Source organism: Simochromis diagramma, unplaced genomic scaffold, assembly GCF_900408965.1.
Source record: "Simochromis diagramma unplaced genomic scaffold, fSimDia1.1 OVJJ01000344.1, whole genome shotgun sequence".
Taxonomy (NCBI): Eukaryota; Metazoa; Chordata; class Actinopteri; order Cichliformes; family Cichlidae; genus Simochromis; species Simochromis diagramma.
In genome coordinates, this window is record NW_024387375.1 from 12,609,619 (window position 1) to 12,623,869 (window position 14,251).

General features: G+C 40.0%; 2 protein-coding genes across 2 annotated transcripts; one reads left to right on the plus strand and one right to left on the minus strand.

Moving 5' to 3' along the window:
* Nucleotides 1–1,388: 1,388 nt before the first annotated feature.
* Nucleotides 1,389–3,832, plus strand: LOC120719972. Its single transcript, XM_040009530.1, has 2 exons — nt 1,389–3,067; nt 3,293–3,832. The coding sequence occupies exons 1-2, from the start codon at nt 1,670–1,672 to the stop codon at nt 3,809–3,811; spliced, it is 1,917 nt and encodes a 638-aa protein (XP_039865464.1). The 5' UTR covers nt 1,389–1,669; the 3' UTR covers nt 3,812–3,832.
* A 676-nt stretch (nt 3,833–4,508) lies between these two features.
* On the minus strand, nt 4,509–13,077 carry lbhl (LBH regulator of WNT signaling pathway, like). The gene is made up of 4 exons (XM_040009532.1): nt 12,840–13,077; nt 9,438–9,513; nt 7,880–8,174; nt 4,509–5,998 (listed from the first exon to the last, which is right to left on the minus strand). The coding sequence occupies exons 2-4, from the start codon at nt 9,507–9,509 to the stop codon at nt 5,928–5,930; spliced, it is 438 nt and encodes a 145-aa protein (XP_039865466.1). The 5' UTR covers nt 9,510–9,513; nt 12,840–13,077; the 3' UTR covers nt 4,509–5,927.
* Nucleotides 13,078–14,251: the final 1,174 nt, after the last annotated feature.

Here is a 14,251-nt window from a genome sequence, read left to right on the forward strand (position 1 = left end):
ATGTCAAAATTTAGGTGTAACTTCACAGGAAATAATTAAATCATAGTTCATACACTGAGAAAAAAACCAAAACAAATGGAAGCTGACCTCGACTACTTTGTCGTGCTTGCTTTATTCACCAGTTTACTGGTAGTGCTACAAATTATTTTTCCCTTATTTCAGTGCTCACTATAAAATAAAAGTCTATTGATATGTCAGGATCGGTAATTTTAAAAATAATTACTTCAAATGTCTATCTTGTCAAAATAAAAGTCTTAATAATCGTGTTTAAAGTATGAATACTAAATGTCATGGAGTAGCCCTGTGACGTCTAATCACACAACTAGGGATGGGTATCGTTTAGGTTTTATCCGATACCGGTGCCAAATAGGTACTTTTGAAACGGTGCCGGTGCTTAAACGGTGCTCGAACCGGTGCTTAAAGAATGGAGAACACAAAATTGGTCCATAAACCTCTCATGTTCAGCTGGTTTTTGTAAAAAGATAACAATGTTAGCCTTTTCTGCAGCTATGGGGCATATATGGTATCACTCTTGGCTGGAAGCAGTGCTTAAACAATGGAAAAAACACAAACTTTGTCCAAAAACCTCTCATGTTTAACTGTTTCCCACTTTTTCTTTGGTCATTTTAGCCTTTTTGGCCAGGGTGAAGGGAGTATCTGCCATCAAACAAGAAGACAGCCGCATGTAGCTATGATGATGTTTGCTAGTTCACCTTACCTGCATTAATGTAATAACGTGTTTAGCCTACTCAACATAAATTACACACGAACATTAAGCTACTCACGCAGAGAAGAACGGCTGCTGCTGCATCATCATCCTCATCATTTCTGCTACACTGGCAGGGCTAGGGGCCAGGACTCTATTCTTCGGGTTTTTGGGGGATGTTGCTCCGGGTCCGATAACTGGCAACCCACCCGACGTGCACGGTGTGAGGTCTCGCAGCAAGCTATCAAATACCGCGCATTTCTCGGCTTTTAAAAAAAACGCTATGCGTCGCCAGCTGTTTAATCGGATTTGAGGTGTTACCTCCTTTGACAGTATCACAGTATCAGCTTAAAGCACTTGTTGCAGGCTGCTGAGTTTGCATATTTTGCTGTGAAGTACAGCCAGACTTTTGACCGCTTCGCCTTGGACATTTTTAATCTGTAGCTCTGCTCTAACAGAACGTACGTACCTGGCCCCGCCTACTATCCTCGGAAACGTAAAATGATTGGCTAGAAGTGTATCACAGCTCAGGAAAAAAAAGCACCGAAATAAAGCACCGAAATGTGCGCTGCTTTTCGGTCTGGTTACTACCGTTTATGTCAGAACCGGTGCCATCATGGCACCGGACACCGGTACCCATCCCTACACACAACACAGCATGCTGGTACTGTAGCCTTGCCACCAGTGATGCCGGTAACGCGTTGCTTAGTAACGCGTTACTCCGAATATGACCACTTTTTCAGTAACGACTAATCTAACGCGTTACTATTTCCATAACAGTAGTCAGATTAAAGTTACTTGTCCAAACCACTGTGCGTTACTATTTTTTTAAGCAAAAAGATTTGGTTTCTTCTTTTCGTCTCAGCGGATGACAAACGCATACGTGTCGTGAAACGTCACATAAGCGACAGGTCACGTTTCCCGCTCACAAGCAGCCAGCGACGTAAAAAAGTGTAAACAACAATGGAGGGAGAGAGATGTTCGTTCTTTAGCTGGAAATATGGTCACTATTTTGAGTTTCTGTCAACTAAAGATTTAAATATTAAGGTTCGTTGTACACTCTGTGTTGGCGAAAAAGTGTTATCTACCTTCAAAAACACTACGTCAAACTTAAAGAAACATTTGGAGTCGCAGCACAGCACAGTCAAACTCACAGAGAGAGTCCCACCAAGTGGTCCGAAGCAGAGAGCCGTGACTTCCGCAGAAGGTCCTACACCCCCCAAACAACAAAAGTTGGACTTTGGTGCAAAACCAGTAAGTGATGAAGAATTGAAGAAGTTGGTCGCGCAGTATATTGTAGAAGAAATGCTACCTATAAACACTGTTGACTCGCCCTCGTTTCGTGCCATAATAAAAAAGATCCCTACTTCTGTTAATGCCGAGCTGCCTCACCGAACGACTTTTACTTCTTACTTGGAGAAGGAGTTTACAGAAATGGAGAGAAATTTGAAGGCCACACTGAATGAGATTGACTTTGTTTCAACTACCGCGGATATTTGGACTGCTAACAACAGAAGCTATATGGGAGTAACGCTCCACTGGATCAGTAGAACCACATTAGAGCGTCACAAGGTTGCATTAGCATGTAGGCGAATTCGTGGTAGACACACGTATGATGTCATTGGTACAGAAATCGAAAACATCCACTCCTCTTATGGATTACTCAACAAAGTAGTTGCAACAGTTACTGATAATGGATCCAACTTTGTTAAGGCGTTTCAAGTTTATCATCCTGTCACGGAGTCCGATGATGAGACGGAGGAGGAAGAGTCCAGCCCCAAAGACGATGATGTCACTTTTTCTGATCTGTCAGAAATCCTCTCGGCTGAGAATGAAAGTGATGGTCAGCTGTCTCTTCCCCCGCACCGCAGGTGTGCTTCGCACACCATCAACATAATTTGCACACGTGATGTGGAGAAACATTTAACAACCAATGCAGAGAGCAGGGCTGTGTATAGGAGCAGCACAGCAAAATGCACAGCTCTTTGGACCAAATCGAGTAGATCTACACTTGCATCAGAAACAGTGGAAGAAATCAGCAAAAGAAAGCTCCTAATACCAACATCCACAAGGTGGAATTCCTTTTTTGATGCTGTAAAGAGAATTGCAGAAATCCCCATGGGTGAGCTGAATACTCTGTGCACAAAGCTAGGACTGAAGTGCTTCAAAGATCAAGAATACCAGTTCCTGCATGAGTACTGCATGGCCATGAAACCTCTGACTGCAGCACTGGACATTTTACAAGGCGACTGTCCATATGGAACTTTACTACCAACACTTGAAGTTCTGATGCAGAAGACCCAGGCTGTGAAAGATGACCTCTCCAGGATGACTGCAGGCCTTCCAGATGCCATTGTACAGGTACGCTCTATCTTGAAATTAGTCAGATTTTTTGCTTCATACAATTCACAAACATGGAACAGAATATTAATTATCATTGAAAAATAAGATTAAAACAATTAAAATGTTTACAAGTAACCTAAAACAAAATAAATCCATAATACTGATCTCATATTAGGCATGGTTTGCAAATAATTCAATAACATAATAAATTGTAGGCATAAAAATATCAATTATGTTTTTTAGGCTATTCAGACTCGTTTCGCCGGTGTGCTGGATGACAAAGATGCCCTTCTTGCAGCTGCCAGTTGTCCAAAATTCAAACTCCGATGGCTGAGAGATGCAGGGAGGAGGGAGCGAGTAAAACAGCTTCTGACAGCAGAGTGTTGCACCACTGCTCCTCTGGCAAAAAACCCTGCCAGTGTGCCCAGTGCTACTACATCTAGCAGCCAAGGTGAGATGGACTTTTTCACTTTTGAGGCAGAGCCAGAGGAGGAGACCTATTCTGCAGAAAAAGAAGTCATGGACTACCTGATGTCAGGCTACGACCTTCAGATTCTGCATAAATTTTCAAGCATAAAGACAATTTTTTTAAAGTATAACACTCCAACCCCATCAAGTGCTCCTGTGGAGCGACTTTTTAGTCTGGGAGGTTTGGTGCTCACGCCTAAAAGAAATCGACTTTCTGACAAAAGGTTTGAGAAGCTTCTGTTAATGAGGTACAACCACTGGTTTACTCGCTCCACTCTACTGTTTCCCCCATAACATGCGATGACAACATATACTGAAAAAACAGAGAATGGGGAATCCAATTTAAATAATTCAATTACTTGTAAATAGTTAAGTTTATCAAAGTCACTTAATAAACTTATTAAAGTTTTCAAGTTGATTAACTTAAAACAATTACCTGCAAGGAAGTAAGGCAATTTAAGTTGGACCTGCAGTCTCTTTTTTTTTTTTTTCATAAGATTAGTCCAAAGTTACAAAAGCGGACAATAGTGCTTACATGTGGATGGTATAAAAAGTATCTTAAGGGAAGTCAAGAAAGACTCTTTGTTTGTTTGTTTGTTTTTTTATAAAAAGTATTTATGTTAAGTGAAGTAACAAAACTGTCTTTATTTTCATACAAACAAGTATTTCTGTCAGGAAAAAAGTTAAGTTCAACTTCAAATGTCAGGAGATATATTGTTGACATTACTGTTAAAATACACTTCCAATAAAGTGAGTATTGGCAAAATCGGTTGATGTTTTTATGTTGAGGCAGTGGGGAGTGTTATTGGCAGCTTCTGAAAGTAACTAATAAAGTAACTAGTAATCTAACTTAGTTACTTTAAAAATAAAGTAATCAGTAAAGTAACTAAGTTACTTTTGGAAGGAGTAATCAGTAGTCCGTAATATATTACTTTTTCAAAGTAACTGTGGCAACACTGCTTGCCACACGTGAAATTCTAGGAAATTAAAAGTTTTAGAGTTTTAAAATATAAATCTCAGTTGTACTCCCAATTGCAATTGGTCGGGAGGGGGGGGTTTTAGACCTTTAAGCCTAGTGTTATAGTCATTAGGGGGATTTAGTCAATGTGCTATAAAGGAGCAAATAAAGTTTTTGAGATGTTTGCAGCATGATTTCATTGTATGTGGTTTCAGATAGCTAGATATGTTTCCTACTTTTACCTAACACCTGTCTTTTGATAATGGATTAAGCAATGTTATAAGATAATTTAGTATTTAATTGTTATTTTTTTTGGATTATGTGGCAGGAGATTGTGTATCATTGTGTATCAAGCCATGGTGCTAAGGAGGCCACAGTGGCTGTACTCCCAGGACCTCCAGCTGTAATGAGTCACAGCCTGGTCCAGAATGGCTTCCTCAGTCATTGTATTTAGTTTTGCATTGGTGTATTGTAGTGCCAATAACACTGAACTGTTCAACTGTGTGAAGGCCTTTTTATTTTCTGCAGTAATTAATCATTTTGCAAAAACACTCAAAAATGATTTCCTGTTTCAACGGGACAAAAGACTTTATTGTCAAACTTGAAACAATAATTTTACAGTAACACATCATCTTTATCATATATACATATTATTCACAAATTAGCCTACTCACAACCTATAGTACAGTAAAAGAACTAGAGTTTCAGCTGTGGTAATAGAAAACAAGTAGAGCTCCCTTTGTGTTGATCACCATGCATCACATTTCTGCAACCTTGTTGAAAATGCTGATATTACACAACAGCAGTGAGCATCTGTCACTCCCATGATGTAGCTGCCTCATAGACGAGTTTAAATCGAACAATATCATGCCTGAATTTTAACGCAAAGTAGGTTTTTAAAAATGTGATTCTCCAAACATTCAAGACATATCAGAGCAGAACTGCACGTGTGTCCAGAGAACAGCCAACTCAGTTTACAGTACTGTAACACATACTACATACTAAAGGTATGACTAGGTAAATATCCTTAAGAAGACTGACTGTGGGACAGAAAAATGAATTAAAGAGACAGAGAAACACATTTGCATAAACATAAATACGTGTGAGGAAAATTGAGTGGCAGGATTTCATGTTTTTAACAAAATCAGGAAATGACAAAGAAGATCAAACACAGAGTCAGCAAAATGTTCTCTAGAAATTCTAAAAATTGCTGACTTTGGAAGAACGTGGGTTTGCTTCCCGTTGCACACGCAGTCTTGTCATAGTTCACCTCTTATTGTGCGCATTGGTATAAAGACGAACATTAAAGTCCCAGCTGGCATGGAGTTGTTACCGTGTAAAACACATTATCAGTACAGTATTTGTTTAATTTTGTCATAGTTGCTGTCATAAGTACATATTGCGATGCTTCCTCGCTGGTTTCTCACAGACAGTGAGTCCTCAGAGGTAAGCTCAGTTGAAGGCTGGAGCACTGCTGGGTGGAAGTGTAGGAGTGTCATCTCTGAATGCATCCGACTGAAGGTCTGCAGAAAAAATAGGGTGAGTTTGAATATTAAATTTCAGTGTAGAATACTTTCACCAAACAAGTTATTTTTTTATACCGCTCTGGTGCCTTAAACATGATGAAATGTTTTTTCCTACTCTTTCTTTTTATAAATTTAATGAATGCGTATTTTCCAAAATAAAAACCAGCAACAAGCGCTTCTTAATTCAGTTCAATTCAATTTTATTTATACAGCGCCAAATCACAACAACAGTCGCCTCAAGGTAGACCCTACACCAGTACATACAGATAGAAACCCAACAATCATATGACCCCTTAAGAGCAAGCACTTTGGCGACAGTGGGAAGGAAAAACTCTTTTAACAGGAAGAAACCTCCAGCAGAACCAGGCTCGGGGAGGGGCGGCCATCGGCCGTGACCAGTTGGGATGGGGGGGAGGAAGACAGGACAAAACACATGCTGTGGAAGCGAGTGGGAGATTAATAACAAGTAGTGATTCAATGCACATATTAACACATAGTGAGTGAGAAAGGACATATCCTGGTCAAAAAAAAGACTCCAAGATTCCTCACAGTGTCACAGGAAGTCAAGGTAATGCCATCCAGAGTAAGTATCTGGTTAAATACCATATTCCTAGGACTTTGTACAAGTACAATAACCTCAGTTTTATCTGAATTTAGAAGCAGAAAGTTAGAGGTCATCCAGGTTCTTATATATTTAAGGCATTCCTGCAGTTTAACTAATTGGTGTGTGTTATATGATTCAAACCACTGCAGTGCAGTATCTGTAATACCTTCAGGTACTGCACTGCAGTGGGTACTGCGCATACCTTATCATTAGCTTAAATGTCTCCTAAGTAGCCGAAAAGTAAAGCAAAACATATTAAAACATTTCAAATTATATTCCAAATAAACAAGCATGGGCTTGTTAATCCTTTACATTAACTATATAATACATACTACTGCATTTCATTAACAGCTTCGACACTGGCAAAGACTCACACACCTTGCAGTCTGTATTCTGTATTTAAAAACCTTCTCCATAACTTTACCTCCGTCTGTAACTCTGCATCAATTAGATGTAGCAGAAACCTCTACTCTTCTCCATGTTTCCTAATAGTAATGTCCCACAGGCTGTTAAGTAAACCACAGCAGCAGGTCACCAAAATGATGTTGACAATTTTGTTTGCCAGGCAAATCCACCTTGTTTGGATTTTTGTGTATGCACTCCCTGACAGAAATAGTTTAATACTAATACCATTTTGTACCTACATGTTAGGTTACATCTTTGAGTATGTTAGCAGCAGAGGGGTGGTGGTTTTTCCGTCTGAATCATCAGGCTTTACTTCCTGATTTGGAGAGCTCTAATGCTGAGCTCTCAAAAATGCAACAGGAAAAGGATGAGATGGATGACTTTGTGGGTTGCCAGTCCAACTGAAAGTTGGAAATGGTACTAGTACCTTTGGTTGTAGCTCCAGCTAGTACATCCACTTTTACACTTTACACAGGATGGTCTTGTTTGAATAATGACTGTGTGTCTGGTATTTCGTTGTGAAGCACTTTGTGATGTTTATCTCAAAAACTGCTATAAAAAGGAAATTATACTGTCATACAAAATACAGACATTGACTTGAGAAATGAGAAACCTTTTGTTTACCAATGTATCTAAAACTTATCAAAACTTTCTGTCACCTGACTGCCTAATAAACTGATCCCGTAAGCTTAGTTTCTATATAGGAATTAATAAAACTAAAGTGATTAAAAATAAGCGGTACCACAGTGAGTAAAGGGGCAGCAAACAAAATTTCATGTTTATGGTTTCACATGCATATGTTTTCTTTTTTTCCCAATTTGTAATAAAACAGCATTTGAATATATGCGACTACCTTATGTGCAACTCACCAATGAGTGTCAAGCCTTGCTGCTGATTCAGTATAACCGATGTCTCCTCTTCCTCCTCCTCTTCTCCCCAATCTGCAATGTTGGCCGGGGGGATGCACTGCTCCAAGAACAGGTCCTCCTCATCTTCCTCCATGTCCATGTTCTCTGGAGGCCAACGCAGCTCTCCACTCTCCACCTCGCTCACCTCAGTTGGTTCCACAACAATAGAGGGTAGACGTTCCTTCTCGTGCTCGTGGCCCAGACAGTTCAAAGAGGTCTCGGGGTCCAGGACAACCTCAACAGGGTCAGGAAAGATCTGGGGGAAGAAGTTGATTGTGTCATGAGCAGTATATTGAATTAAAACTCTGTAGAAGCCTGTAAATAAACTTAATTAGGAATTCTACAAATTGTTTTATGTTTTTCCTTATCTATCCCAGAATCACACACACATGCACACACACACCTACGCAATATCGGGGCCTTGGATTTTGTGTACTTACTATTATTCGGGTTTTTAATCCTTGTTTGAGTCTGCATTTGAGTCTCTTCAGCTAAGCATTTCAAGACATTTTGAAGTATCAACTGTAACACAGAACTCCAATCATAACTAGAAAAATTTGCATTTCCTGCGAAAATGTTGTGTGGATGCCTTAACGCTGAAGATTTCTGCTGAAAAAAAAAACATTGCCCTGAGCAGGATTCGAACCTGGTCCTTCTGGTCTCAAGGCGGCTACTCATCTCACTGAGCCATACTCATTCTCACAAAGAAGAGGTGGAGAGACTGTGAATTGTGCTGAAATGAGCAGAAGCTGCTAAGAATTGTGCTGATAAGAGGTGAAAAGGCTAAAAATTTTGCAGAAAAGAGGTGAATCAGCAGAATTTCTGCTGAAAAGAGGTAAAGAAGCAAAAAGATGCACTGAAAAGAGATGAATCAGCAGAATTTCTACTCAAAAGAGTTTTTTTCTGAAAACAGCTGAGATTTGTGCTAATAAGAGGTGAAAAGGCTGAAATTTTTTGCAGAAGAGGTGAATAAGCAGAATTTGGGCAGAAAAGAGGTGAAAATTCTGAAAATTCTGCTGAAAAGAGGTTTTTGCTGAAAAAAGCTGAAAAAGCTGCTATTTGTGCTGAAAAGTGGTGAAAAAACTGAAAATTCTGCTGAAAAGGGCTGAAAAAGCTGAAATTGGTGTTGAAAAGAGTTAAAAAAGTTTAACTGTTAACTGAAAGAAATGTTGCCATAAGCGGGATTTGAACCCGGGCCTCCCAGTCTGAGAACGGATGCTCATCTCACTGAGCTAAAACACAGGTCAACCCGGCAAGGAAAACCAGTGAGGCCACTGATGATATGGCAGAAATGGGCAAAAAATATTGCAAAAGAAATTCAATATCTCAAAAAGTATAGAAGTTATGAGCACCAAAAGTCATAGCCGGCATTAGCAGAAAGAGCAGAATTTTCTGCTAATTTTCTGCTAATGTTATAGTTGCGTGGATGCCTGAAACTATAACTCAATCAGACTTAGCTGCTATGCTAAAAATATTTGACAGAGATCTGTCGCAGTATGATTCTAGGGTATTATGTTACCTGGATTGGCAGTCTTTGGTCTTTACTCTGCATGTCTTCACATTCTGGATTCTGACCACTCATCTCCTCCATACCTCTGCAGGTGAAACAAATTTATATCAATCCTAGAAGAGGAATTTAAAAAAAAAAAAAAAAAGCATGCACCACATTTAGCACAGACTATAAAATTCTTTCTAATACTGCAAAAGCACATGAGTGTGTGCATGTTTACTTTAGAAGAGTCCAGAACCCCGTATGTAATGTAAAGTGCTCAAAGGAAATTCATGATGCTGCTGACACAGCTGTGCAGCCCCCACTGCTGCGTGCCAATCGAACTACAAATCGTGTCGTTTGGTTTTCCATGAAACAGCATCATTGCCGCTTGTGTCATTGCTGAATTACACTAGGATCACATTATCCAACATGCCCGGCTTTTCATTCGTCAGAGATTTCCTGCCCTACATCATGCTGGCTAAAGCTGGTCCGACCATGCACAAATATGTGCATCTCCTAATACATGCAAGCACTCTCTAGATTAGTGCAGACCTCAAATGGGGTTTGATACCAAAATGGATTATGTAGTTTGGCGATCATATTTTATTTTCTGACAGGAAGCCAAGCATCCTGTTTTGGCTTGCGTCCCTCACACCCCCAATCTGCCTCAGTTATCAGTAAAGTTTTTGTTACATAAAAAAATATGTTTACATGACCGTCATCAGACGTCTAGCCGCCAGCAGCTTTGATGAAGCCACTTGTTTCAGTTACATGGATAAGTCTGTGTCCATAGCCAACTTTAGTCTGTTTACGTTGTCCAGAAAAGCAGACGAAAGGGATTAAGAAGGGCTGAGGATCCATCTGAATCCTCTTTTTATCCCTCTTCCTTGCTTCCTAGTCTCTATTTCTCAGTATGTCTCAGCGTGTGTCCTCTCTCCATAAGTACCAGTCACGGTTTGTTGCCTGGTGTAATGACACAGTCTGCTCAGTCTCGCTTACTGTTTAATGAAATTTCCACTGAAAGACAGATCTAATCTACTTTTTGGAATTTGCAGTCACATATCTCATCAAACTAAAGAGGCAAATCTAATTATTTTTACATAGAAGCCGAGAAGATGAACGGGACCTTTTAGCCTCTTCCTGAGATACGCAGCACTCAGACCCCAGTTCTTCACTCTTGCATCAAGTCAAAGCACAAAAAGAGCATAAACAAGCCAATGCAAATGTCTGCTCGGAAGCTTTCAAAGGCATTTTCCAGCCAAAATTAAAGTGCATGAGGATCAGTGCTTTGGATCAAGAGCATTAAGGATGGTCTGAGAATATGTAAAAAATATTTGAAATCCAAAAATAATTTGTTTTCTCATATTTTCGTGTGTAGCCTGAGACTTCCATCAGTTTGTTTCCCTCTTCCTCCCTCTCTCTCTCTCTCAAATTGAATCATTTTTTAATAGCTGACTTCAGTCGATTTGTGATTTTCCTATTGACATGCTCAAAGTTACATATTGCATGACACGACAACTGAAGAAACGCTAAGCCAGTTTGCACAACTTGCAAAATGAGGACATCGTGTTCTTCCCCAAATAGGATCAGCTTTGGGAGTACTCTATCATTTTTTTTGACCCACTTGTGAATGTGTGCGGCCCTACAATTCAATTTCTGATATTGTGCTGTTGACAATTGTGCCGCACTAAGCTGTTTGTGTGCCACCTGGGGTTGGAAACTATTATGATGAATGAGCTTAACCCCCATGTAATCCCTCTCATGTACACTCGCTCTAAACACCTGCACGTTTTAGCATGGTCAACAATCGGGCTTTGTGTGCCTTGTGCACTGCATTTGGCTGTTAATGCAAAAGTATGCTTTATCACTAGCAGACATGTAGGCTTCTTTTATGTGCACAGGCCAGATGATTAGTTTTAAAATATGCATCTAATATTACTCAAGTGTTAGTGTTAAACCAAGCCTGAAGTTTACACCTAAAGGCGAAGATTTGTGTCACCAGAAAGAGGAAGCTACAGGCGATAAAGAGCCGCACCATCGCAAAACTTTTGATCATTAAAACGATAAAGTTTTATCTCATTTCCTGTTTCTCTCACATTTTCTATTTCCTCATCATTTTCCTGTAGATGTTTCATTTTTCTAACTTCACACATTTACTTTTTTTTTCAGGTCAGAGGTCACATAACTGGTTCACAATCTGGCTACAGCAGTTACACTATAAGGTGCTGCAGTTGTGCAATAAATGAAAACGTACTGATGAAATCATGAGGAAAGATTGCAGCAAACTTTAAAACGTTCCTATTTTATTGTTGCTATTTTTTATACTTCCCCAGCATCACTACACTTAGATGTTTCTGTAGTTGAAAATGTGAGATGGGAGGTATGAAATGGCTCATGGCCTCTGTTTGCTCTTGACCTTTCAAGACCACAAAAACATTCAAAACACGCAAAAAGTAAGAAAAAAAAAAAGGAGAAAAGCGTTTTCACTTTTTACAAACATACAATAAATAAGACTGGAACCTGTGAAATCTCCAACATGTACAATATATGCCAGTTAAACCTTTTATAGGTCAGGCCAACATCTAGTTTTGTCATTTCTAATTAATTTTTTATTTTTATCTAATTTTGACTTTTTGTTTTTGTGGATCAGTTTTGTTGTATTTTGTTTCCAGAGGGGATTTTCTTCTTTCAGTTTAGTTTATATTCTTTGAATTTGTTTATTTTAAGTGTATTATTTGTTAGTTTCATTGTCAGTTTTAGCTTTTCTAATTATTATTGTATGGTGGGAATATCTCAGAGGCAACATTTAGGAAAAACAATAAAAACAGAACTCCTTGAAACATTTTTATTTTATTTTTGTTAGTTTTCCCGAGTTCACAAAATAGTTTCAGTTTTGTTTCAGTCTAATTCATATTTTTAAAGATGTCAAATACTTTGTCACAATTTTTGTCTATGTTAATCTGGGTTTATTGTTTAACCTCCAGAAACACTATTGTGTAAAGCTAGTTATTAATGGTCAGTGGACCATGTGTTACGACTGCTTCACTGTTTCCATATTTGTGACTTGGAGGAAAGTTTTTAAAGTTCACAGGGTTCATGGATCCATCTGCTATCACAGCTGCCCACAAGGACCAAAAAGCTTCAGAAAAAGTTGCTGAGGTGACATAAGGGTGGAATGAGTTTGTCATCAAGAGTTATATGTTTCCACAGCGTGGGTCTTATTTCATGTCATGTACAGCACAATCTGCTGCTTGACTGTACATGACTGTATCTTCCTGACACTTCTGCTGAGTTACTTTCAGAAGATGCACAGTGACGATAAGATCTTAAAGTGGAACCTGAGGGGGACTTGCAGCAGTTTTCCATTTAACTGTTATCCAAGATTAAAATGCACACAGTCACACGACCACAAGGTTCATCACCTCTTACCCATCAGTTGCTGTCAGGCATATGTCCTCTCCATCTTGGCACAGTGTCACAGTGGTGAAGCTCGGCTCATCCGCTGGTGATACAAGAGGGGTTGCAGGGGGAGGTGAACAACTCCCACAGCAGTCCCCCCCTGCAGGACCCTCATTGAGGTTTTCAGCCTCCAGGGCGAAACCTGGATGGGGAGGGCTCCAAACTCTCAGGGATCTCAGGTGTTTCGCAGATGGTGAAGGAGGTGGCTCGACTATTCAGGCAGGAGAGCACCCGTGTCTCACTTGTCCAGATCAGTGCTGAGTCCGCTTGTCCAAAGCGTACACGCTCTCCGCCGTCTCCCGTATCCGACTTCCTTCCTCGTGTCTCTGTCATTATCCCTCCCTGTCCCACCCCACTGCCAGGCTTTGGAGAGGAGCAGGATTAACGTCTCTTTTGATTACGGAGGCTGCATGGGTGACGTCAGGCAGGCTTGACAGTCCCCTCTGATGAGTTGGCACACTGGGTCGCTGGTGCATCTGGACAGAAACATACAAAGGGCACACAGATGGCCTGTGGTCGTGCTGTTGGCGGATGTTTAAATCAACTTGCCATGGCCACAACTGCACATGAGACGAACATGCATTTGCATGTTTTATTATGAAATCCTTTCTATCCCTCCCATTCTGTCTGTTTCCCCATCATGACTCTGTGTGTGTCGTTGCTCCATCAGTGGATTTAGATTTGGACGATTCATGGAATTAGCCCAGGGATCAAGGGCTCGGGGGTGGGAAGGGGATACAGTGTATATATATATAACAGGCAGCAAGTATTGCAAAACAGGCAGCACACTAGTAACATTAGTGTTTAATCCCCTTTGCAGCCTAAGTCAATAGGATAGATATGGGACGAGGAAGGAAAGGAGCCTGCGCAACATGAAAGGCATCCTTCTTCTCTAGAACCTGGATGAATTTTTAGTTTAAGAAATCAGGGAACTCCACCCGTGATGTAACAGCTGAGACTCCTCCGTAATCAGGACAGTGCTTCCCCTATTAACTCGAGTATCAGTTATACCGTCTCCAACTCAGATTCATTTGTTTTAAAAATGGACACACCATGCTTTTCTTTATTTTATATCATATGTCTGTTGCAGTGGTGGGTGCTCATATTCAACATGGCCAAGCTGGTTACAGCTAATGAAGTCAGCACTTGGCAAACATACACGAGCCAAAACTTAAGCTTAAGACTGCTCTAAACACTCACTTTTCTTTCTTTTTTTTGGCTCTGTATGTCAAAGTGAAGGGACATCTTTAATATAATGGTCTCAAACTCATAGCATAGGAGCGTTTGCTTGCTTGCTTGCTTGCTTGCTTTGCTTAAATGTAAATCAGTTCTCTTTCCGAGCCTTAAAAAAAAGATACAGTACTTTATAATTTCCAAGTCTG

Coding starts and splice junctions, on each gene's coding strand:
- lbhl (XM_040009532.1), bottom strand. CDS start 9,509: ATGGAGGAGATGAGTGGTCAGAATCCAGAATGTGAAGACATGCAGAGT. Junction 8,175..9,437: donor ACCAAAGACTGCCAATCCAG/GTAACATAATAC, acceptor TTCTTCCCCCAG/ATCTTTCCTGACCCTGTTGA. Junction 5,999..7,879: donor GCAAGGCTTGACACTCATTG/GTGAGTTGCACA, acceptor TTTTTTCTGCAG/ACCTTCAGTCGGATGCATTC.
- LOC120719972 (XM_040009530.1), top strand. CDS start 1,670: ATGGAGGGAGAGAGATGTTCGTTCTTTAGCTGGAAATATGGTCACTAT. Junction 3,068..3,292: donor TTCCAGATGCCATTGTACAG/GTACGCTCTATC, acceptor TATGTTTTTTAG/GCTATTCAGACTCGTTTCGC.